Raw genomic sequence first — 26,912 nt, 5'->3', positions numbered from 1 at the left:
ATTCCCTTTTCAATCCACCTTTTACATTGGCTATGTAAGTGTCAACATGAACCAAAAAAAGTAGATCGTCGAAAAGTAGCTTGGAAGACCCATCAAGAATATTAGAGTTTTAAGTATCTTGTATTCTATTAAGGTGTAGATCAATACACCAAATCATTATCTTGATGCAGTTATAATTAGATCATGTTGTTAGGATACATTAGAGATACACTCAATCACTTCGACCTTGTGGTTACATAATTACATGTACACATATTCTATTTAGTAAAAAATTAACCGTAGATTAGATTAATCAGGATTAATCGAAATTTCAAAAGACCCTTGAACAACTTACCTAACATCATCAAAAGATTTGAAACACAAAATTGCATTGAAAATTTTCCTTAAATATTGCAAAATTACATTATATTCGCTTGATTACAAAGGGAATGGACTAAGACCCCCTAAAAAAATAAAAATTGGGGGAAAAATGATTAAGATCAAGTGACCTACAAATCAAGGTCAAAGAACCAAATAAAGGGGGGAAAACGATGGTGGGTTAGTCCCTTCATCCTCCTTTTTATTTGTCAAAGAACAAACATGAAAAAAAAACACCCTTTAAAAGCACAAGATGAGCTCTAAGTGCAACAAGTTATGAAAATTGTCGGTCAATCCAACTAACTAGAACCCAATTTGTCTAGTTAGCAGTGGAAATAGAGATTCTAGGGCTAGGAAGTCCCATATATGCAAGCCTAGGCGAAAGTCGGACCTTCGGGCTAGGTCTTGGTGAAGGGATAGGAACATTATTCCGATATGGTCCAGGAGTAACCCTAGGCGATAGGTTGACTTGCTCAAGCGCACGGAATTGTAGCTCGGTAGGGTAGTCTCTAACGCACCCAATACGTGGTCCAGTACCTGTACTCCACTTGCATGACAAACGTTTGTTGAAGTCGAATGCTGGTACTTCCACATTGACTGTATCGGGTACCATATTGTCTTCATGATGATCAGCATCAGTAGTGATCATCTCAGAAGGCTCACCAACCTCAGTTGCATCCATATCTACAGATGGAGGAGTTGTGGGTTGATCATGTTCCACCTCAGTCTTGGGCTCCTCATGGGAAGATTTTAATGGGGTGCTATCATCGTCTGCCGCACACCTCTGGAAAAAGAAAATTGTGAATCATTAGCTATGAGTCCAAAGTTTTAACTAAATTTAGGAGGAAATCTTACACTCAAATTCACATACTCTGATTATGTAGATACACGCTACCTTTAAAATCTTGTCTCGAAACAATGCCTTGTTTTCAATTAAGACATTAACATTCTAAGACAATCCAAAACATGCTATGTTACAAGGTCAACATTATGCTGCGGTCTCGGACGAAACATTCCGAGACATTAGGAGACATAAAACCTATGTTACCAGGTTCGCTAATATAGTTGTGAACTGTGAACTAGTACAAACTGAACTAGTTCGAGATTCAGTTCATTGTGAGTTCATCAAAAACAATGAACCCCCTTATTTTTGTGAATTTTAGAGATGTCCCCATGGTTTGGTCAATATTAGAGATAACCCTTACTTTAGAAATCCCAAGATTCGGTCAAATATTAAAGACACCACTTTGTTTTTAAACTGATAATATGCCCCTTGACCTGAGTCTTCTTGTATCATATTAACATAAATGACTTAAATATCTGGTATAAACAACCTCTACGAACCGGGTTCGTTCAAGAGTGACAAACCACGAACCCGAATTTGAACCAAGTGAACCAACGGACCGGGTAATATAGCTTTAAACCATGGATATGCATACCATCCAGGAAAAGTTTTAAATTAGTAGAGAATTTTGAGCAATTACCTTCACATCGCTGAGGTCTACATTGTGCTCCTCAAGGAAGCTAATGAATTCTTCGAAATTTTCTTCAGTTGGAAGATAGTGACCACTGTATGGCCATATAGACTGAAAAAGATGGGAAAATAAACGTTAAAAAAAAATCATATGTGGTTATATCTATTTATACTACATAATTTATGTGTTTATACCTCGAGAATTCCATCATGAGCAACCAATCTTCCAGCCGCTGTTGTAGCTCCTCCTGCTAAAAAACTGGAGTGTTGGAAGACACCTTTCTTCTTCTGCCCCACATATAAAGCTCTTGACGTGCTGAGAACAAATATCCATTTAGAACCCTCAACAGTATTCACCGGTAGCCCACTTTGTTTGTTGACAAGCTTCCCACTATCCACAATTACTTCATAGGCTTCCCTCTCATTCTGAGAAGAACAAAAAATAAAGGAAACATTAATCACACAAATTAAACACTCATCGTAAATACCCTCGTACATGCATGCATGCCATCATCATCATCACCAAAGCCTTATTGCAAGTGTGTTCAGTATGCCTGCATGCATGCATAAGTTACAAGAAGACTTACTGGTCCAAGATATTTGATGCATTGTCGTTGTAGATCATTCCTTGTGCACTTTCCATGATTTACTTCTTTGCCATCTCCAACATCCAACCTTCATATTTTATAAAGAATAATTAATAAACGAAATAACAAAAAACTAAGCTTCAGTCGTAAGCAATTTTGTAATACTTACCAGTAGAAGAAAGGCTGAGTGCTCTCACTATCAAACCAGACATCGTAATAAAAATGTAGATTGTGGCCATAACGGTGGCGTGGATCAATCTGCACAACACATGCAGAAGATGTTAGTTAAAGTTGGCACAATTTGGATGTTGGCCATATAAGTTGAACTCAAACACTTTCAACTTTTGAAGAATAATTCAATGACACAAAAGATTGTGTACTTTATGCCAAAACTTTCAATGTGAACCCTTCGAACAGAAAAGGGCACAATTGTACAATGTTGGAATAATTAAAGTCAAATCAGTTGAATTCTCTAGTCTTGAGTCAATGGGTCAACTCAAGTCTAGGCCAAGTCAAGTTTCTTAATTAATCTAGTAAAAATTGATGAGGGCTTGAGGACTTACCGCTTCAAGCCAATGTTGCAAAGCTAGTTTCCGAGCCTTCTCATCCTTGGACAAACCCTTCCCTACCTGTAAACATAAAAAAGAATATATTGTTATTGAGTAATTCTCCAATAAATCTACAACAAAATATAAATATAAATATAAAATAAACCAATAATTATAAAAGTAAAATAAAATAAACCAAAGAGAGTACCTTGGCCGCCCTTGTCCTTGCCCTTGACCACCGTGAAATGGCGGTTTCTGGTTTCTCGACGTTGAAAAAAGATACTGAGCTCCGCTTTAGAGCCGCAAAGTCTAATGCCTTCCACCTACAACATTTGCAAGAAACATTCAATTAGACCCCCCAAAACCCAATTACAAAGACTCCACTCTAAGAACTAAAACCGACACGTAAGTAAAACAAAGAACATAAGGAGACTAACCAGAGCTCCTCAACCACAACTGCACAATCAGCAAGGTTTCTTCGAGTTCGGTAACTCTTATAGACTTTCTGAAGCTTAACCGCAGCCGCATCAAGCTCACTCACAGGCCTTGGCGAAAACAGGACTGCTGGCTCGGGAAGCAATATTGTGGGCTTTGATCTATGAACCGAGTCATCTTCATCATCTTTACCTTTCAAAGTTATCGAGCTTATGTTCTCACTCTCAAGAACTAGATTCTTGAATGAAACAGTTGTTTTGAGCTTCTTTTTATTAGGTTCCTCATTCTTTAAGTTCATTGACTCTCCGACAGTCACATTTTCGGGCCCATCGGACTTTGAAATGGTGTCCAAATCATTCTTTTTGAAGCTAATTGTTCTCAATGTCATTGTACCATCCTTTCGGTCAAAGCTGATGGATCGCACCATAACTGTTTTTGTGTCATCCATTAAACAGAAAACCCTTCTTCCCAAGATCTCTTTCAAACCCGAAAAAGGTAAGGAAAGTGATATACCCATGGAAGCACAGAAGCAACAAATTCTTGTGCGATGATAGAAGGGAACACCCTGACAGATTGAATTAAGAAATTTGGTGTGAGATGCAAGATTTTATGGGTTCTCATAATTTAAAGAAAATAAAATAACAGAGAGGATGATGGGCAACAAGATTAAATTATAAAGGGATGAAGAAACGTTTCTTAGATTGCAAATTTGCGAATTCTTACAAACATGCACTGATATAAATCAATTAAAATAGTTGAAATTGTTCAGATTAATCAGATACCAAAAATCCCATTCACCAAAAGTGAGGCTCATAAATTTACCCAAGAAAAAATTGTTTCAGTAAAACATTTAAGAGTTTTGAAAATAAGATCCTCACAACAACCCATTCTATGATTTTTGTTACATTGATAGGGTGATGATAAGAGTCTAACCAATACACCAAAATCACTAAAGTGATAATGGTATGGAAAGTTAAGCCCCTTATCCCTTGTGATGCTAACACACCACTACACTCCACGGCCGACATCTATAAAGACCCACTTTTTTATGGCTTTAGCTCTAATACCCATATTTTTGGGGTCCAAATTAGCCCTTTCCAATATACTAAAAGCACCTAGGTTATAATGGTGCGAAAAATTAAGCCTCATCTCTTGGTGGTCGTAAGAGGTGTTTCAAATTCATAAATGAACTAAATATATGCCTCGTGCACTTGTGATTGCTTTCTCGTTGTTTCTACATTTGGTTTTCTAACTTATAGTTTTACAACGGAAGAATTCGAGGGTAACCAAGTTGCAGATGCCTTGGCCTCTCAAGTAATTCAGAGACGTGTTGAGTTTTCTAGTTTGCATATTGGTTTGGCCAAATTGTAAGCAAAGGGGGTATGCCTTCAATACCTTGTAATCTTGGTTTCTTTTTTCTTTTTTCAAGGAAAAATACAAATTCAGTGTTAGCCACCAAAAAAATCAAAAATAACATTTATAGTGGTGGATCCTTTATTATCAAAACAGAATCACAAAATAATCAGAGAAAAAAAATTGGGCAAATATCACCAATCCATTTCAAATTATTGATCAAGAAAAATAAAATCTAACAAATCAAAATATCAAAACTGATTAAAAAAAATAAATTAAAAAAATCTTTACAAACCCACAATCACAGCTATCTAACATTTATAATCCAAACACCAAAATCTGTATTGAAATCAAAACTCTAACAAAAAACCCACAAATGAAAGCAACATATACAATCAAACAATGAAATTTTTATTCTACTTGTCAAAACATTAATAAAGAGAAAATTGAAAGAAAAATATTAAAAATAAAACAAAAAGGGTATGTTACCTTCAAATCCAAAACCAGATTTCACAAGCTTTCTCCTTCCCAAACAATTTCCAGCTGACTCTCTAGTATACCAAATCTCTTACCAACTTATCTCCTTTATATACCCAACTAAAATAATGAAAATAAATAAGACAACAAAATGTAAATTTCATTGAAACCTTCAAGTACGTGTCAAACCAAGACCATAAAACAATTGAAGACAAGAAATCTTTGAAATCTTTTACAAGTGAAGTTAGGATATTTTTGAATGGAAAAAAATGGGTCTTCAACGGCTAGTTTTCCTGGGTAAAGTTCACGATGGTTTGAAGGATTCAAAGGTTCAAATCAAACTCTTGGGTTTTTTAATCAAAGATGTATTTTGTTTTTAAGGACCTTATAGACTTATGGTCAAAAAAAGAGGGTTTAGAGTATAAATTTCAAAGGGTCAGCAAGCTTTCTTGAACTTCCATGAAAGAGCATGAAAGGAAATCTGTCTCCCACTCTCCATGTCTCTAATCAAAGATGTATTTTGTTTTTAAGGACCTTATAGACTTATGGTCAAAAAAAGAGGGTTTAGAGTATAAATTTCAAAGGGTCAGCAAGCTTTCTTGAACTTCCATGAAAGAGCATAAAAGGAAATCTGTCTCCCACTCTCCATGTCTCTCACTTGGATTTTGTTTCCATTAGAACAGTCAAACACTTTAGTTCTAGCCACCTTTGAACCGCAATTTTTATTTTTATTTTTTTTTCTCTCTTTTTGTTTTTTTTTTCTTATCAGTTGTTGAGGTAAATTACTAAATTAGCCCTTTTTTTACTTCTAAATTTATTAATTAGTTATTTTTAGTAGTGTTTAAGGAGAATTGGTTACCTTGGAGCAGTAAGTTTTTAGACCGACTAGTTGCACACGAACCTTAAAAAATTCTTTATTATTATTATTATTTTTTTTTTTAGTTTTATAATATTTATCTTAACCAACTGCTTACACTCCAATACCTAACTTTTTAGGGTTTAAGCTTTATTTTAACTTGTAGTTTTGAATTCTTTGCCCGTGCTCTACTTTGATCGTGTTTTGGACTCTTGACTCAACCTATTGCATATAGGATTTTTCGAGATGGCAATGTGTGTGACCGTGAGATTAATCTCACCCGAAGGGTGGGGATACCCATGACATCAACAAAAAAATCATTCAAATGAAGTGCAAAGGAGAATTTTTAAGTGATAGAGTGCAATTGGTAATGGGTGGTGTGCAACTAGTTGGTCCCTAATTTTTTAGAAATATTACATTGAAAATTTAAGATTTTTTTTTTATTACTTATTTGGTAAGAGAGTTGTAGAAGTGTTTTTTGGGAAAATAACATTTTTTAAATGAATTATAATTGATTTTTTTGGTCATTAGTTTCACACCTTAGATATACTCTTGAATCTCAAAAAATATGTAAATTTAAATTTTACAAAAATCCTGCAAATCTTGGAAGTAGGGAATGGGTTTAGACCAACTTCTTGCTATTGCCTATTTTTGTGGGAGCATTACCGCAACATCCTCTAATCGTGTATTCGAAACTGGCCAGTCTTCTAACTTACCCTATTGAACATTGGGAAATTTCGATATGGTCGGATAGGACTTGAGACCGTAGGGACTAGTCCAATCCAAAAGAGGGTGTGGGGAAATCTAATACCCAAAAGAAATTCTTTAACAACATTAATTTGAATTTCAAAAATACTTTTGATACCTTATAAACTATGCTGCAAAGAGATAAGTGCTCTTGATACGTCAAGCTTCATTGTCATAAACACCTTAAAGAGGGTTGATATTCATTGATTAGGACTTTTCCAACAAGTGTTTGCCTCTGTTTTATTGGGGATCCATCAATGTTATATGATGTAGAGAGGAATTAGGGATACATGTGAAAATTTTTATTTGTAGGGTCAATTTAATAAATGAATCCCACATATATGATGACCATTTAAAATTTGTAGATGAAAAGATGATAAGGTGGACCAATTGCTTGGATGGTTTAGTTCAATTATAGTGAGCTAAAGAATGGAATCCCACTTTTAAAAAATGACTAATGATTTTCTGACGCCCCCGTCTAACATTCTCCCCCATACTCTTCTGTCGTGGCATGTGCAAGAATCATAGATTTCCTCAAGATACACAACCACACATATTTATGGGGATGTGTAGTTGTGTATCCCGACGAAAAATTCATGGTTCTAGCACATGCCACATCAAAAGACTATGAGGGAATATGTCAGAGTGGGGGAGTCAGAAAATCATGACTACTAAAAAATAGGCTTCTAAAGTTAAAAGATTTCTCGTGTAGACATGATTTAAGTTTATTTGTTATTGAACATTTTTGTTCATAATCATCTAAAAAAGTTTGGTACAGCCTTTTTTTTAGTGTGTGTGGGGTGGGGGGGTGGAGGGGCATATAGATACTCAAAGTCACAATCTAGGGGGTACACCCAAATGCTTCTTATCATCTCAACTAATCCCTGGTGGGTAGGTCAGACCTTATCATTATTCATTTATTGGGTTGTACATTAGCTACCAAATTCTAGTAACATCAAACTGTCCCCTTAAAGGATCCATATTGAAGGTGCTAGCTAGCTTGGTTGGTAAAGTGGGTGAAGAATTAATCCCATGATGTAGGTTAATTTTACTCGATTTAACTTCATTTCAATCAATTGTTTTTAATTGATCCTTTTTCAGAAAGTTTTATTTTTATTTTCAAAGCTCTTATCTTCTACTTCAAAAATCCTTTTTAATTCTTTAAGTTTTAGGGTTAAAGAAGATTAATCTTAAGATTTATGACCATGGTAAAAATATTTATCTAAGAAGTTGTAAATAATTGATTTTGATAAGAGAAATCAGAGGTTTTTTGTTTTAGATTGAAAGCAAGGTTATTGAAGTCAGTTTGCTGGCTTTTAGAGAAGATCAAGTTCGTGAAGGAAAGTAGGCATTTTGGTCAATATTTTAGTTCATGAAGTCTTATGTTTTGATAGATACTATCAACACTCTCACTTTTAGTTATTACACCCCAATAAAAAATAAAGAAATTAAATGAATAACTGAGAATAAGTAAAAGTTAAGGTGCCAATAGAAGCTCTCTTATTATTATTATTTTTTTTTTTGTTAGATTTTTTTTTTTTTAAGTATAAGATTTTATAGGAGCCTAATCATGATTGTAAGCAAGTATGAAAATAATGTTATAATGATTTTTAATTTTAAGATTATAATTTGAGCCAAACCTTCATAACGTTGGAAGAGTGTGTTTTAATCTTTAATTGGGATGTGAAATAATTTAAGAAATTAGAGTGTGATAAGTAAAAATTGGGCTGCCAATAGCTGTTCTATGTCTTTAAATTGATGATATTTTCCCTTGACATAGGTTTTCTATCATAGACTAATCTAAAAATGACCTCAATACCCTTTTATTCAACCTCTAACAAAAAAAAAAAACCTGAATCCTCAAAACCAGTCATCTCAAGTTCTTCAACATACAAGAAAATCCTTGATTCATAAAATATAATAACAGCTTTGGTGTTAATGAGAGGAAATGCAACCAAATTATAAATTAAATTTATGCATTTTTTTCAATTTTATCTATTTTAAATCAAAAAATAATTATTTTTCCTTCTAATTTTCGACGTATTCCTTGACAACTACTTTTGAAAATGGTGTTACCAATGAAAAGGGTAATTTCATCATTTAATAGTACCATTAGATTTTATCTATTTTAAACAAAAATAAATAAAATTATTCATTTAAAAAAATATATTATCAGTTTTCTTAAATTTTGTCTATTTTAAACCAAAAAATAATTAAGTATTTCATACCAATTACTTTTATACATGGTGTTATTCAATGAAAAGGGCAATTTCGTTATTTTCCTAAAACTTTATTATAGTAGGGTCAACGTACGTGGCACCTTTGTCCTTTTCACCTAACTACACAAGGGTACTTCGACGCACGCATTGACCATCTAAAAAAGCTTGGCCCTTTACATTTATGGGCCCAAATTTGTTGTCCTCCTTAATATCAAAGGTTTGACGTCTTGATCTTTTCGAATACATTTTGGACCCACTAATTTCGGATCAATCCAATACGCATCAGATCAGACTCTCATCAGATTATCTTTTTTATTGGATCCTTATATTTGGATCCAAATCCAATGTTTTTGGATCAGAGTAAATCCAATTTAATATATAAAATTTATATACTTTCTCGAACCCCTATCAGATCATGACTTAATTGATCCAAATCTGATCTGATTGGGTAAATTGGTTCAGAACCTTACCAAATCAAATTCTTACCGAATCCAAATCTTTTATTCATATTCAAAGTTGTCGAATTTTGGATTTTATAAGGTCCATTAATAGCCTTACCACTAACATTATCGGTTGGATCCTTTGATGGACCTGTACACAAAAATCCAAATTGATCGATGGCTTATATTAAATTCGATTATTTTATGATTGATTAATCCAAATGAATACTCGATTAATGCAATCTCTATGAGTCTATGATCAAACTATTTTTTATAGATTAAAAAGTAAAGCTATTCGCACCCCAAATTTTTCTTGTTATATCCTAGTTAGAACAAAAAGTTTAATGAATGAGAATAAGAAAAAATTGGGGTGCCAATAGAAACTCTCCCTCTCTCTCTCTCTCTCTTTCTTTCTATTATTATTCATAATGTTGAAGTAATAACTTGAATTCTTGAATCAAATGTTTATAATTCTTAATTAAGGTGTGGTATGTAATTTAAGAAAGAGTCTTGCTACACTGCCAGTGTTGTACAAATAATCAAAGATTTATTTTCTCGAGATACAAGTTAAAAAATCAACGATTCTTTATGCATTGTCAGGTAAACTTAGTGTTGGATGCATGAAAAGGTAAAGCATTTTCTTTTAAGAAATTAGGGGTGTAATAAGTAGAAGTTGGGGGTATCAATAGTAGCTCTCTTAAAAAGAGAGAGAATTTGAATATGGTTATGTGCCACTAGACGTCCTCTCAATGTGAGGACATCAAACTTTTATATTGAAGATACAGCAAATTCGCACTTTTTATGTCACAAACTTCATTCAAAGTCGTTTTCAACGGCGAAGACGAAAGATCTCTTTTTCTTTCAAATGATTCCACACCGACGCGGTCCATTTAATACAGTTGTTATATGTTGATGTATCTATCTTAGTGGCCCCAATCTTGACCATTGAAGCTAGGATTGTGGGACCCGGTCTGAGACCACGTTTGGTCCCACTTTCTCTGTTTATGCCTCATTTTAACCATGGTCTTCTATGAGAGACAATTATAATTATCAAAATACCCTTTTCTTCGATCTCTAACAAAAAACCCTATCTTTAGAGCAACTCCAATGGATTTTCATATCTTTATATTTGGATATGTGGCTTTTGAATCAAACTCTAATTGGTCTCCAAAATGAAGATTTCATTTCTATATTGCATCTTTAAACATAGGGAGAGAATTTTGAGAGGCCTATTTCTATTATTGTTCACTTTTTTTTTTTTTTTTTTTAATATATGTAAATGACATTTTGGACCTACCGTTTTCATTGAAGATGTTTTAAATATCATTTTTTTCTCTCAACTTATTATATTATCATTTGCATTCATTTCAAGTGAGTAAACAATGTTTTAGATCATGAATAATGATTTAAAGATTGGACTAGACTAGAATCTTCAAATTAAAAAAAAAAATTGAAAATTTAGGTTGAAGATTCTCTTAATACCCTTGAGTTTTGCCATTTTCTTCTCTATACAATTTAATATTTGATAAAAAATCAAAGATTTTTAAATAAATTGAAGTTTTTATTATAAAGATTGAAGGTGAAATTTTAGAGTAAGAAATAAGAAAATTTTCCATGAGATTAAATATGAGGGTGTTTTGATACTTTTGTGTTAGCCTACAAGTACCATGGTCAAAGGCGTATGTCATTGGTTTGAAAACAAGAATAACTCTTGAAAGAATATGTCTATATCACCCCAAAGAAATCTACATATTAGGTCGTTAGGTGTGGATAAAAGAATTCATACACTAGTTGAAAAGTCTTAATCAATTTTTAGGAAAAAAAAAATTGGTAGCATACTTATAAATAATTTTTGCTAATTTTCAAGGCCTTATCCAACAATTAAGATTTAGGATTTTGATCTTGAGCTGCAAAATGGGTTGGGGGCTCAAATATTTTAGCCTAATAAATCTAGGTCGGGTTTACAATCCAACTCGACCCATTTCTCATTATATTTTATACATGTACTAGAGTTCACTCGTGCCTACATCTAAAGTATCCTCTTTGGAGTTTGGGAGTTAAAGGGATAAAAGAGAAAAACTTGTAAAGCTAGAAGAGCATTATTGAAAAGGAAAATAGGTTGGGAGAGAATGAGAGGAAATACCATAATATTGAAGGGGGGGAATGAAGTCAATAAAGTGGGATAAATGTAACTAAAGCGGGCCCCACCGTTATGTTTTATTAGATAAATTAGAGTTTGTTGTGCCTACGGCACAGACATTCTCTTTGGGGGTAAAAGAAGAAAAAATTAGAGGGGTATTATTAAAAAAAATATTTGGGGTTGAAGGGTAAAAAAGGAAAGATAGTAAAGTTAAAAGGGCATTATTGAGAAAGAGAATGAGTGGGAGAAGAGGAGAGTAAAGACAATAAAATTGAAGCGGTAGGAAGGAAAGTAATAATTTGGGTCACTGCAGCTGGATGAGACGTTTGTCCTCCACAAGTGTGCCCTTTAATTTTATTTTATTAAATAGATATTTATACATCATATTATGTGTACTTAGATGTATGATTCATAGATGGATTTGAGTTTCATCTTTATTTTTGTCCTATCAATTCTAAAATGACATAAGATATTGAGCCAAACTTCATTTGTAATGTGGTGTATTGATCAAAAGTGTTTTTGTACGTTTCATGGGTATTTTTTTCATAACAATCATCGTTAAATAATTAGTTGTTTAGGACTTTGTGCCCGATAAGATACGAAATCCTGATAGTTGAATTTAATGTTTTAAAGATCAAGGTTTCATGTATTTCTTAAGAGTAGATATTTTCTTACGCCTTCTCAGACATACACCCTCTAATGTGACATGTGCTAGAACCAAAGATCTTTTTTCTCGAGATACACAATGTAGACACCTCGATTTGAACGGGCCCTCACTTGAAAGGGCCCAAAAATAGTAGGGTTTCAATAAGTTCGACCAACGGGCCTCAATGGCCCGAATCATCGAAAAATGATACTTTCGCCGAAACCCAAGCCACTAACACCTTTCAATGGGTTAGTAGGTCCACCAAAAGGGCTCGGCACACTCCCATCCACCCCGCTCCATGCAAAATATCGATTTTCCAACAAAAGGGGCCAACGGGCCCCTAAGGCCCAAAAACATCAAAGGTGGTGACTTCGGTCAAATCAATGTTCTTAAGACCACCCCAGGGTCTCGAGGACTCGCAAAAAGGGTGGTGACCCATCCTACAGTTGTTCAACGTCGTCGCTCCGCACTCACGTGCAAAAACCGATAACGAGCCCAAAAGCCCGATTCGCCAACACGTGGCATTTTAATTAAATCAATGATTTCAAAATCAAAAAAATCAAAAAAATCAAAAGAAAAATAATATGAGACTTGGGATGCCTACCCCTTCATCCAACCTTCACCGTTCCATCTCCAAATCCGATATCCAATCCAAAACAACCCACAACCCTTCTAAACCCAAGCCCAATACATTAAAAGCCCATAAACCACTATCCATACCCCATTCACTATCCAACCCACCACCCAACCCATCAACCCTTACCCACATCAACCAATCAACCCCTCAACATCAAAAGATGACACTTGTCATCACCATCCTTCACCTCCCTCATCCAATCACCCACTCCCATCACCATGCTCTAAACAACCCATCTAAAATCACCTCAACCCATACCCTACCCTAACCTAACCTACCCCCATCCTCTAACATCAATAACCAACCATCCTTCACCCATACCCTAACCCATCACCATTATCTAACATCATCAACCACCCACATCATCACCCATACCTCTACCCATCATCTTCCTTAAAACACTCCAATAAAATCAACTCAACCCATACTTCCTTCATCATCAATCAACTAACTCATTTCTCTCTCTCTAATCAAACAACCCCCATCAACCAATCAACCAATCTCATCACCTCACCCCCTCATCATGATTGCCATATGGCATCATCTCCTTTCTCCTCCCAAAAACTAACTTAACAACCTCTTACACAACCCATTCTCCTAAATCTACACACCTCACCTCATCAACCAACCTAACACTCATTCTCTAAACCACTCTCTTACACCCCCACTCCACCACCAACCATCACTCATATCAACCCATCAAACACTCTACCCAAATGGGTTTGGGTAGAATCCAACCCATTTAGGTCTAAACCTCACCCATTTTCATTCATTACACATTTACCCTCCATTTCACCTTAAATTTCACATCCCTCACTCCTAAATCCTATACCATTACCCCTTCTCTCACATTTCAACCCCATTATACCCCCAAACCCCCTCCAAACACCTATATATACCCCCCCTCTCACCCTAAAAAGGCGTACACACACACACCAAGTTTCGAGAAGAAAAAAAATCTACTCTATCTACTCCTCCTCACTACTCTCTTATAACACACTCTAAGAGAAATAACTTCACTCAACTCACCAAAGACTAAAGAGAATTCAAAGAAGAAGAAGAAGAAGAAAAAGAAGAAGAAGGAATCCAAGAGTACAAGGTGGGAGCAATCAACACCCCCCCCCTTTTTTTTTTTCCTTTCTCTACCCTCTCTTCTTCCCTCTTCTATCTTCCCCCTCTTTTCATTTCACTTTAAATGAGTTGAGCATGAATGGACCTCAAGGCTTGGATCTACAAGGATCATCTCCATTGATGAGATGATCCTATGATCAAGCCAAAATTAAATCCTACTTAGGGAACAAATATACCCATGGGACACACCTTCCACTTTCTTTTAAAAAATCAAAATGACCGAGTTATTTGAGGTTACCGCCATGTGGCGGGGAGAAAGGGGTGCCTAACACCTTCCCTTTTCGCCAACGGAGCCGCTTACCCGAACCTCTAGGTTTGATCAACCCTATCCGTTGCGAGTCACTAACGTCAAAAATGGTAATTTTTCGACAAGGCACACACCGGGTGACCATTCACACCCATTTCCAATCTGAATGGTGGCGACTCCAATATTTAGTAGTTGTGGTCGTCATGACGACGAAAACCACGTAGCTACACACAACTACACATATTTATGAGGATGCGCAATTGTGTATCTCAAGGAAAGGGTTTGTAATTCTATCCCATACCATGTCAAGAGGCATATGTCAAAAGGGGCGTCATAAAATCCCGACTTTTTTCATAAACCAATAGATTCGATTCATCTAAAGATAAATACATATTTTATGCAAATGTAGATTTTGTTACAGTGATCAGGATCGCAGAAGTAAAAATCTTCTCAAATGCTTAAGATATGTAATACAAGAAATGAATTGCTTAATATATTCTTCTCAAATTACCTTTTTCACTTCAGTTTGGGTGCTTGTAACTCTCATTTTAGCACCAAAGTCAAGTTTTCATTTTATAGAGTTTTGACTTAGGTAAGAGGGAATTGCGTTACACGAACCTTCATTACTCTCCTTTTAGAAGTGATTTGATAATACGGATAATAATTATTATATATCTCTTAGTTTTGCTCTTGGATCAATGTTGGTGCCTCATCGAGTCACGACAAGTAATACTCTTTCGCAATTATTATTTGTTGGCAATGTTTGGCTGATGTTCTTTACCTTATAGCAGTCCTCTATTAACACATTTTTTTTTTTATAGTTCTCTGTAGCAATTTTAAACGGTTGTGGGTATGTCATATCAACAAGATGGGTTACATCTAACCGTTTTCAACACTTGATTAGACGCGCGCACACACACACACACACAAAATTCAAATCTTATCTAAATCTGATTACAAGAGCATCGAGCTGTTATATTTGTCGTAATAAATTATTATCGAAAATGCCCTTGAAATTTTATTTTTACGATAATACCCTCGAAGTCCAATCTTCAATGTGCATTTATTACACTTTAACGTGTGCCCTAATGTAACGGCACAATTTAACAAAACAAATTAATATATGGGCCTGTGAAGTACATCAGACTTGATGAACCCTAACCCCTATGTGCCTTCTAATAAATCATGATAATTTGATCAGCTCCACCTAGAGATTGATTTGGTTTGACTTTAGGCTGACCACACAAGACAATAGAGAGTTGTCTCCAATATTACAGAGTTGATGAGACAGGTGTACGGTGAAGGAATTCAGTGTAGATTATGATTGATAGACGTCAGATCCACTGAAACAATTGGAACGGCAAAGAGAAGATTCAATTGGGTGAAGAGACCGTTGAAACAACTGCTTGAAAATTTCCAATGCTAGTCAGAAAAACGAAAGGAAATATAAGTACATAATCACATCCATCAATCATTAATACCAGTTAGATCTGTTATTCACACACCAACTTTTACGTGTTCCACCCCAATTAAAATAAAGATGAGAGCTGTTATTGGCAGCCCAACTTTTACTTGTTACACCCCAATTACAAATAGGGATTTTCCCCAAAACGTATCCAACTTATGTCCAAATTCTAGTTTTGGTACACTTTCATTTTAATTCCAAAAACATGCATTTCGAGCCAAGTAGTCACTTTTATCTATGAATTCATAAGTATTAAAGTGACGAACTCACGAGTTTATAGGTTATAAAAATGACGAATGCATATTTTGGGAATTAAAATAAACAGTGCATTGAACTTCGAATTTCGTCATATTCAGTATACGAAATGAAGATTCACCCAAGAAAATAAGTATATGGTGAGAATAAGTAAAAGTTAGGGTGCCAATAGAAGCTCCCTCATTTTATTTTTCTGTATAGAATTTTACATGAGCCTAATCATAACTCGAATAAAATTGTTGAACAAGTGTTGTGTCGTCGAGATAAGGATTTGAGCCAAACATTTGTAATGGTTGAATAGTGTGTTGAAATCTATAATTGGGTTGTAATAATTAAAAGTTGGGGTACATAGTAGCTCTTTATACAAATAAGGGCAAATTATGATTTCGTGTGTTGAATATAACAAAATTTCGAATTCGATAGACTATTCATTTTAATTTTGAAAAGATGTTTTTACCAACAAGATCGTCACTTTTACCAGCGAGATTGCAAGTGAACTCCATTGAAAACATGTTTTGGAAATTAAATTGAATAATATATTGGAATCGAAATTTCCCCACAAATCACACCACTTTTGAAAAAATCTTAACAAAAAAAAAAAAAAGTTGAGAATAAGCAAAAGATGGGACGGCCATAGATTTCTATTTGCAAAATTAGGATTTTATATGAGCTAGCCCTAATTTTAAACAGTTGTTGAAGTTGTTTGAATGTGTTATAGCAACTCTAACAAGCTCTTTAATCCTAACATGCTCTTTATTATAAAGAAATCAAACCATAAAAATCAAGGCCAACAGACTCTCCACATCCCCGTGTTAAAGTAGCAAACACAATAATCGAGACCAAAACCAGCCACTTGTAGCGATGGTTCTTTGGCTTGTTATTAATATAAAATCCTAAAAAAAATATTTTCCTTACTAATTTAGTAAGATTTCAAATCTAACTAAGGGTTGTTGGGCCTACATGGATTATCACATTGACAATGCAGCACAACATCCTTCTAGTTTTCATGGAAAAATTCATTTTCATAAAATTATAAAAAAAAATTTGAGTTTGATCCAAAGTGTTGAAAATGGGCGGTTATCGAACTCCAAAAACTTAAAATTAATATCCAACGGTGAAAAATAATGATTTTTTTTTCTTCAAAGTTCTTAGAATTTCCTTTTCTAGAAGTTTGTGGCATATGATCATGTTTTTTAATTCCAAGATTTGAGGTCGCGACTCTTAGTAAGATTTGAGTCAATTTTCAACAAATGAAAGATTTATTGAATCTATTGAAGCACTCAACAAATTTTAAACTAGCTTAAATAATATTTGTTAGTTTTTGTCAAAATATGCTCATTTTTTCAAAGAGCATTGCTAGAGATGCTCTTATAATGTTTTCTAATATTGATGTGATAATTTGAACCAAACTTTTGGAATGTTCGAATGATGTGTTCTAATATATAATTATGGTGTGATAAAAATTGAAGTGTAATAAGTAAAGTTGGGGTGCTCTCTTTTTCTCTAAGAACTTAGTAAGATTCTATATCCTATACCTGTACCAAACCCGATTTGAGTTGGACATTTTTTTTCTAGTTGCCCGAACCCAATTTGTGATTAAAAATAACATCTAATGACTTTGAAAGATAGACCAATTTAATCAAAAATCAACAAGACTCAACTTTGCCGACTTAGACCTGATAGAGGCATAGAATTGGACTCTTTAGGGCTCAATCAACCTCGTCTGAGCCCGCATGGTAGGCCTAAAACTATTATCTATATATAGAGAGAGCACCCCAACTTTACTTATTACACACCATTCGAACATTCCAAAAGTTTGGTTCAAGTTATCACATCAACATTAGAAAACATTATAAGAGCATCTCCAGCCATGCTCTTTGAAAAAATGAGGTCAAATTATGATTGAAGGATTCAAAGGATCAAACACTTAGGTTTTTTAATCAAAGATGTATTTTGTTTTTAAGGACCTTATAAGAGACTTATGGTCAAAAAAAGAGGGTTTAGAGTATAAATTTCAAAGGGTCAGCAAGCTTTCTTGAACTTCCATGAAAGAGCATAAAAGGAAATCTGTCTCCCACTCTCCATGTCTCTCACTTGGATTTTGTTTCCATTAGAACAGTCAAACACTTTTAGTTCTAGACACCTTTGAAGTCTTTGAACGGCAATTTTTTTTTTCTTATCAGTTGTTGAGGTAAATTTATACTAAATTAGCCCTTTTTTACTTCTAAATATATTAATTAGTTATTTTTAGCAGTGTTTAAGGAGAGTTGGTTATTTTGGAGCAACAAGTTTTTGGACCGACTAGTTGCACACCAACCTTGAAAAATTCTTTATTATTATTATTATTATCATTATTATCTAACCTGACTTACTTAGTAAGATTCCAAAACTTACTGAGGGTCATCGGGCCCAATACTACAATGGCAATCCAACATGTTTGTAGTAATTATCTCATTCATTGTATGCTGATGGCTGAAGTAATATTCCATTGTAAATATAACATGTCTTACTTTTTAAGTAAGTAATTATGATTAAGTATGATTATCCGTTGTTTTTACTAATAAACCACACTAAGTTGTGATGATGTTTCCTTAATTACATACAAACCTATATTGATATCGAGCCTATATGATATGATTTTAGTATGCTTAACCGTTCATCGTACAATCATTGTCATATTTGTTACTCACCTATTCTAAACCCCTCAATTGCAGGATTTGAGGTTTTTGTTTCAAACCCAAAGTAAGATCAAAATGCTAGGATCGATATCTTGGAAGATTTTATGCGGAGACGTTTTTTTTATGATGAAATTGTTGTAGGTTTTGTGAGTTGGATATCTTTGAAAGCACAAGACGATGGGACGATGGACATGACAGCCAAGTTTGTAGATCATAGTAGAAGCCTAAGAGCAACTCCCAACGAAACACCCAATACCCATACTCATAAATCAGCTTTTCGGGAACAATGGGTTGCAATTATGGGTATTTATGGGGTGGTAACCCCGACCATGCTACCCATAAGTCCTACCTATAAATTTTTAAATATATTTTTTAATTTAAGGTGTAAATAAGTAAAATTTGATGTGCCAACAGCCCCACTAATTTCGAACGCAAATAAGTAAAAGTTGGGGTATCAATGGAAAAATCCAATGGTTTTTAACCCATCTTCGTCTTCTTCACCAAGGAAACACAAAACCAATCAAGAGAGAGAGAGAGAGAGACCTAAGAATCTGAATCCATGATTCTGATCAGCACGTTGGAGCTCAATGGAGAATAACAATGGAGATTTCTTAATTTTAGAGTTTTAATTTAAAGAAAAATGGACTCAATGGTCGGAAGCCTACTCTTCTTACACCAATGTTCCACAACCTACCTAGGCAACGATAAGACAATTTTTCTCTCCAAAAAATGGGTAAGTTGAGGGGAGTACCAATTTTTGGCATCGAATTGTCCATTACCCATTTCGACAATTGGGAGCTCATGGGTATAGGGGGAGGGTATTGCATTGGAGTTGCTGTAAGGGAGTTGGTAGTTTATGTAAATAAACATGTATAGGTGATCGTGAGGGGTACTAGGCTCTAGGTATTTTTGAGTTGTTGTAAATTACAGAACTCGACAATTTTTTATTGTAAATAATGATATATACATATATACTGATGTTTATGGATATCCTTAGTGGATTGTTTCATCTATTACAAAATTTAAATTCCTCGATAAACGGGTTACGTGCCATTTCTTTAGTAGAATTGACTGAGATGTGACGTGTCAGGTTGTGTCCTTAGAGGGGGCATGACATTTTACTTGCAACATATCAATGCCTTTGAAATTAAATGGCTACTTGCATAAGGTTTGATGTGTTATAAGAAAAAAAAAACAAAAAAAAAAATGGCATGTTAATAGTAGCTCTATTTAAGAAAGGTGTCTGATAAATAAAGAGTCGTGATAAACATCTGCACTAAATCATGTGCGATCTGTACATGACTGATATGGCAAAGGCACAGAACCATAGATCATTTTTTTCGAGATACACGAGGAAAAAAAACTACGATTTTGTTCCCTTGCCATGCCAGCCGAATACAAACCCGCATATGTGTCAGTGCATCGTTTAATCGTTAGTCATAAATAAATACCAAATATGATATAGGAGTCTTTATTCATATTTAAGAAGTGTTGTTGGGCCGGGCTGGTAATTTGCCTTTTTATTTTTCTTGGTCATTTATACCAATATTTGGAAATCTGAACTAATTATTGGATCGAATATTCGTAAATTGATGAGGCCTCATTTCAATTCGATTGGCTCAACATATTTATCAAAATTTTAAAATTATACAAAATTCAATTGAACCACTTGTTCAATCGATTTTTAAATTATTAATTTAGACTATTTATCGGATTAGGGTAATCAATGGACCAAGACTATAAAAGATCAATTCAATATGAATCAAATCAAACTTAGAATCAATCTAGTAATAATTGGATCGAACATTTATCTAAATGGTTTTTATCAGACCTCGATATTAGTCATCCTTCTTCAGTCTCTGATCGCCAGCAGAGCACCTAGAATGGGATTAGTTGGTCTCTCTCCGCCCGAGAATGGATATGGAGCAATTTTATTATCTCAGTTGATAAGGGTGAAGGCTCACTCGCTGTCAGCTGCTTGCTGGAAGCATCGGAATCAAAAGATTGAGAAGGAGGTGGAGGCGAGCTACGATTCCTTAAGATTTATTTTTTATTTTTTATTTTGGATGGGTGACACTCGTAAAAGTTGGTGTGGGGATAAAATCTCTTTAATTTACATATGATTTGGTGTGGCATTAGTAAAAAATTTGTGTGGCAATAGCAGATATCTGTATTGAAAGCATTGGATAATTTATTATATTTCTAAAATGGATCCACTAGATTTTCAAAATCAATGTAAATCCAAAATTTTCGGATCGGATTTCGAATTTGATCTGATCCAATTGACAGGTCTATGTCAGAATCTGTACCATAAGCCCATACCCAACAACAGTAGAGAGGGAAATTTGTACAAGTGAAGCCATCAGAGAGAGAGAGAGAGAGAGATTAACAATAAGCATTTAATGGCTAATTAAAAGCACAGTACCTATCAAAGCATTTCTTCACTTACTTTTTCTGGATTGATTTGTTCTGTGTCTGTGTGTCTGAAATCTATGGATTGTAAGTGGAGACTTGGTTTTGTGTGAGGATCTGTTTTATTGTTACAGTTTTGCAGGAATAATTTTTTCCCAAAAAAATATATTTTTCTTTGATGACTCATGCCGAATACTGTATATCCGTACAATCATCCATGTACGATGACACAAATTGATTATTTCTTTTTTTTAATTTGCTATTGGCACCCATAAATCAGCAGTTGTTTACAATTAGGATTAGGTTGACATAAAATTAGGGTATCAATGGATAGTCGAAATCCGAATTCAAATTCAAAAAATCAGATATTATCCAAAAATTTTGAATATCAGATTTGGATGCCATTTTAACATTCAAATGAGTTTTGGATACGAATTCGGATATTATGATATCTGATTCAATAATATCCACTTCGATAACAATACATACATCATGTATTTATATTTTACGACAAAACTTTTATATATGTGTATATATGTGTTATGTATTCATTTCATACAAAGAAAATTTATTTTTAAAGTTTCGTCTTCTCTAACTGACATTAATGGCTAAAGTCGTAAAGAACCAGACGACGTAATGGCGGGTTTCGATCGAACTTCGACCACTATCTTCTCCAGTCAGCGAGCATCAGGTACGTATTCTCTCTCTCTCTCTCCAATCCGATCTGAATCGGTCAGATGATTTTTCAGACAAATCTGTGGGTTTCGTCGTTTCAACTATGCGAACTACAACACGTCTTCTCCCACCAGCAAGCATGCAGGTACATACTCACTCTCTTCTTCGATTTAAATCGGTCGAAGTGATTTTTCGGACAAATCTGTAGGTTTCTTTTTTCGACTGTGCGAACTCCGATTGAGGATGATGGTATTTGTAGGATTTTTTATCGAATCGGATACTATCGGATATCCGATATATTTTTCGAATTCGAATTTGAATGTTTGTTAGGGATATCCGATCGAATTCGAATTCGAATTCGGATATAACACTATCTGTTGACAGTCCTACATAAAATCTTAATTCTAACAAATAAAAATCTAAATAAATAATAAAGTAAGAGAATTTATATTGGCTCTAAACTTTTACTTATTATCAACTATTGACTTAATTTTGGTGAATCATCATTTCCTACGTTGAATATGATAAAATTTTGAGATTGGTATATTGTTCATTTTAATTTTTAAAATATGTCTTCGGCATTTTTATAACCTATGAACTTGCGAGTTCATCATTTTTAATCCTAAAGTACATGAGCATTCGTGAAATTTCGAGATCGGTATTTTGTTCAGCGAAATTGGGGTGCCAATAACAACCCTCTATTCTTTCACTTTTTTTTATATATTATAAAGCACTTAAGATTAACCACCTTCAAAGATTATTTTTTAAGAATCTTTAAAACATAATCCATAGATTCATTGGTACTCGTGAAAAAAGTTTAAAAAGACAAATAAAATCATTACAATTGAAGATAAAATCTAACATTTGAGATAAAATAAGTATCTGGTGAAAATTTGTATAATCTTACAATAAATCTCAATCATTATATTTCATATTTTTCTATAAGTATTTTTTCACGAGTTTACAAATCACAACCTATTAGAAAGATGTAAGAAATCCCAGCATCAAAATAAAAAATACAAAATCCAACATTTGGATAAAACATGTATGGGTAAATCATAATCCATTAGAAAAATCAGAGTTCACCCATGCATACTGCACTGGCATCTTCTTTGAAGTTAGGGGATAAAAGAGGAAAATAATAAAGTTAGAGGGGTATTATTAATAAATATTTGGAGTAAAACGTGTAAAATAAGAGATATGGTAAAGTTAGTGGGGTATTATTATTAAAAAAGGAGGTGAAAGAATAAATATACTAAAATTGAAGGGATATTATGGAAAAAATACGAAGGGAGGAGGGAAAGATAATAAAGTTGAAAAAGGTGAAGAGAAAATACAATCAAATGTCATAATATGGATCGCACTCTACTGTAAGTAGACATGACATTTATCTCCCACAAAATTGTGGCTTAACCCACCAATTTGTTTTGTTATATATGAATCCTTTTTAAGGTTAAGGGAGGTAAAAACGGAAAAATAACAAAGTTGGACGGGTATTATTAAAAAAATTGAGGTTAAAGGGTAAAAGAGGAAAAATAATAAAGTTTAAGAGGTATTGGGGATGAGGAAAAATAATAAAGTGATTAAAGGGGTAGAAGAGGACAAATAATAAAATTATGCACTTTGGAAATTGGAATCTAAGGATATTTTGATAAAAAATAATTTTTTCAAGGTCATTTTCAATACAAAATCCAATTCCCAAAGTGTATTTATTGCACTTTAACGCCTGCCCTTAACAAGACCCTTATTGAAAAAGGGATAGAAAAGAAAAAGGAAATAGTAAAATTAAAGAGATATTATTAAAAAAAAATGGAGGGATGAATAAAGGAACGACAATAACACTGAAGGGGTGAAAAAGAAATTCAATAAAGTTAATAGCTAGATAAGATATTTATCTTCCTAAAAATTATAGAGTTTGACTGTGCCTAAGGCATGCGCATCCTCTTTATGGTTAAGAGAGGTAAAAAATAGAAATTAATAAAATTAGAGAAATATCACTAAAAAAGAGGGAGATGAGGTAAGACAATAAAATGGGTTAAAGGGGTAAAATAGGAAAGATGGTAAAGTTAGAAGGATATCATTGAAAAAGAGGTAAAAAATGAGAGATAATAAAATTGGAGTGATGCTACTAAAAAATTGAAGGGGTCAAAAGAAAAAAATAATAGTAGACCTTAGAAAATTGTACCTGGATGGGATATTTATCCTTACAAAAATATAACAAAGTGGGCTCTACAATTATGTTTTATTACATAAATGGACAAGTTAAATGTTTGCAAATGCTGAAGTGACATTGAAATTGACATCAATTCACACACTGCTGATGTGGACGTATGTAAGGAGCCATTGATGATTTTTGTCGAGATACGAGTGAAAACATCTATGGTTATGTGCTCACCTCCACGTCAATGATGTGTGAATCGATTTCAATTTTAATGTTACTCTAACGCAACTCTAAATGTTTTAAAGAAGAATTTCAAAAGAATGAGAAATAATGTCATGAAAGCGGATTTAAATGCACTTGCAATATAAAGTAAATAATAATGATAAAGTTTTATCTCAAAATTTTGGGTACTCTAGTTGCCTTTTCAAGATTTTCAATTTAATTATAAGAATGATAATTACTTTCACCATCTGTTTATTTTTTTTGAAGACTAAAGGGGTAGGGGAGTGTTAGGCAGACCCCCAACAAGAAAAATGAAACTTCAACTTTTCATAGACATGCCTACAAGCATCCTTACATAAAATATTTGCTGAATCGTTAGGGAGGTCCAAGGGATTCAAAATAATATTACCTAAGGAATTTAGGTAGGAGGCTAAAAAGTCCACATAAATGGACAAGTTAAATGTTTGAAAAATGCTGAAGTGACATTGAAATTGACATCAATTCACACACTGCTGATGTGGATGTATATAAGGAGTCATTGATGATTTTTGTCGAGATACGAGTGAAAACATCTATGGTTATGTGCTCACCTCCACGTCAATGATGTGTGAATCGATTTCAATTTTGATGTTACTCTAACGCAACTCTAAATGTTTTAAAGAAGAAATTTCAAAAGAATGAGAAATAATGTCATGAAAGCGGATATAAATGCACTTGCAATATAAAGTAAATAATAATGATAAAGTTTTATCTCAAAATTTTGGATATTCTAGTCGCCTTTTCAAGATTTTCAATTTAATTATAAGAATAATAATTACTTGCACTATCTTTTTTTTTTTTTTTTTGGAGACTAAAGGGGTAGGGGAGTGTTAGGCAGACCCCCAACAAGAAAAATGAAGCTTAAACTTTTCATAGACATGCCTACAAGCATCCTGACATAAAATATTTGCTAAATTGTTCAGGAGGTCCAAGGGATTCAAAATAATATTACCCAAGGAATTTAGGTAGGTGGCTAAAAAGTCCACAACTTGATTACTTTTCCTAAGGCAGAAGGTGAATTCGATCTCTTGGAATTGAGTCGCTCTAGTCTAGATGGGTTTTAAAAGTCTTTCTTATTTCCAAGACACTTTACTTATGCATTCTACTACTTTCACTATTACAATTCACCGTTTGATATATAATTATGATAGATAAAATATTAAAAGATAGATAATAAAGAGTCAATTCGAAAAATCAATGAGATTGTCGAATTTTAAGAATTTTGCAGAATGAGATCAAGATCTTGATGATGATGATGATGATATACTTACCTTCTGTAGGTGGTCTAAGCGGTGAATAAGGTCTTAGACGATGATTGTAAGTAAAGGAAAAGGGGAGGTCCCATGAGAGAAGAAGATGAGCCAGCAAGAACCGTCCCCCCTTTAGGGATCCTCCAAAATCCCTTGACTTTAGTCCTTTGTTATAAATTAATTAAGATGACTTAAAATGCCCTTATGAGATACTTATGTGTTTTCTAATCGATGAAAATCCCCCTTGACTTTAGTCTTTTGTATTTAGATTATTTAAATCAACTTAAATACCCTTATGACTCATTTTGGACCATGTACATTTTCCAATTTATTTTCAAAAGAAATACATGTTATTATTGCTATACTATAAAACCCAACTAAAATTATTGCCAAATTTCCTTAGTTACTTCAATTACCATATCTATGAAAGGTTTGGTGGTTAGCATATACTTCAACAGCTATCTCCAAGTTTGACAAATGTTTTTAGTCCTTTGATTTTTGACCATTTTAATGAAAGTCAACCTTCTCAGTTACTTCTTTTACCATCATGTGATAGCTAATTAACAAGTATGATTTAAAGTCTATTAATAGTTGGTGAAGGGGAGGCATTGGGACAGCAAACATGTCAGTGAATCATCAATCAAAGCCATTTTTGATTTGACCACACCACTTAGAGGTCATTACCCAATGTTTTTGGGGGTTGTTGGATGGTTCTGATCTAAGAGTCAGTCTACTATACCTACTCCCCACTCCATAAGAAAGAAAATAATATGTTTGGAGTGCTCATATTGGCACCCCAACTTCTTAAATTATTTATTACAACTCAATTGAAGATTTAAAAACACTCTTCAAACGTTACAAAGGACAAACAAATTTCAGCATTTGTTTGCAATTGTTATGATTAGATTCATATAAAATCTATAAAAAAAAAATTTCAAACATGGAAAAAAAAGAGGGGGTTTCTATTGGCACTTACTTTTACTTATTTTCGATCGTATACTTGTTTTCTTTTTAATTAGAGTGTAATAAGTAAAAGTTGGGGTGCCACTAGTAACTCTCTATGTTTTTTCAAATGGGTATTATTTCCTGGCTTTTCTTGTTCTGTTGCACTCTTGCCTTTTGTAGGATGAACTGTAAAACAAAAATGGCTCTGCAGTCTAAGCAAGCCTAAGATTTCACCTAAATTCTTCATTTTCTGCATTGGGTTTTGTTTGCTTTTAGAGACCCAAAAGGCGGTTTCAGAGCTGAAGGTCAAGGACGAGAGAGAGAGAGAGAGAGAGGCTATCTTGCCTGCTTTTGGGGGATGTAAGTTTTAAAGGTAAAACAGACAGAGAAAACAGATTAATCATAAGGTATTTTCAAGTGAGTAGTCAAAAAAGAGAAGGATTTTGGGCTTTGGGTGTTTCAAGAATCTGTGACAAGAAAGAAGTTTCAGTTCCTGGTGAAGAGCTCTCTCTCTCT

General features: G+C 33.9%; 1 protein-coding gene across 1 annotated transcript; it reads right to left on the bottom strand.

Annotated features, from left to right (window-relative positions):
- Positions 1-378: 378 nt before the first annotated feature.
- On the bottom strand, positions 379-5,894 carry LOC147388508 (IQ domain-containing protein IQM1-like). The gene is made up of 9 exons (XM_086419489.1): positions 5,244-5,894; positions 3,404-3,966; positions 3,175-3,289; positions 2,982-3,047; positions 2,588-2,676; positions 2,419-2,506; positions 2,027-2,257; positions 1,842-1,943; positions 379-1,141 (listed from the first exon to the last, which is right to left on the bottom strand). Exons 2-9 carry the CDS (start codon positions 3,916-3,918, stop codon positions 677-679), a joined length of 1,671 nt encoding a protein of 556 aa, XP_086275615.1. The 5' UTR covers positions 3,919-3,966; positions 5,244-5,894; the 3' UTR covers positions 379-676.
- Positions 5,895-26,912: the final 21,018 nt, after the last annotated feature.

This window comes from Akebia trifoliata, chromosome 12 (genome assembly GCF_017979445.1).
Source record: "Akebia trifoliata isolate Shusen 1 chromosome 12, ASM1797944v1, whole genome shotgun sequence".
Lineage (NCBI taxonomy): Eukaryota > Viridiplantae > Streptophyta > Magnoliopsida > Ranunculales > Lardizabalaceae > Akebia > Akebia trifoliata.
Note: the sequence above shows the minus strand (reverse complement) of the source record. Positions and strands in the feature narration are given on the sequence as shown.

What these genes read in the sequence shown, in the direction of transcription:
- LOC147388508 (XM_086419489.1), bottom strand. Translation starts at nt 3,918, where the DNA reads ATGGGTATATCACTTTCCTTACCTTTTTCGGGTTTGAAAGAGATCTTG. An exon ending in GTTGTGGTTGAGGAGCTCTG is followed by an intron (nt 3,290 to 3,403) that starts GTTAGTCTCCTT and finishes CAAATGTTGTAG; the next exon opens with GTGGAAGGCATTAGACTTTG. An exon ending in CAAGGACAAGGGCGGCCAAG is followed by an intron (nt 3,048 to 3,174) that starts GTACTCTCTTTG and finishes TTATGTTTACAG; the next exon opens with GTAGGGAAGGGTTTGTCCAA.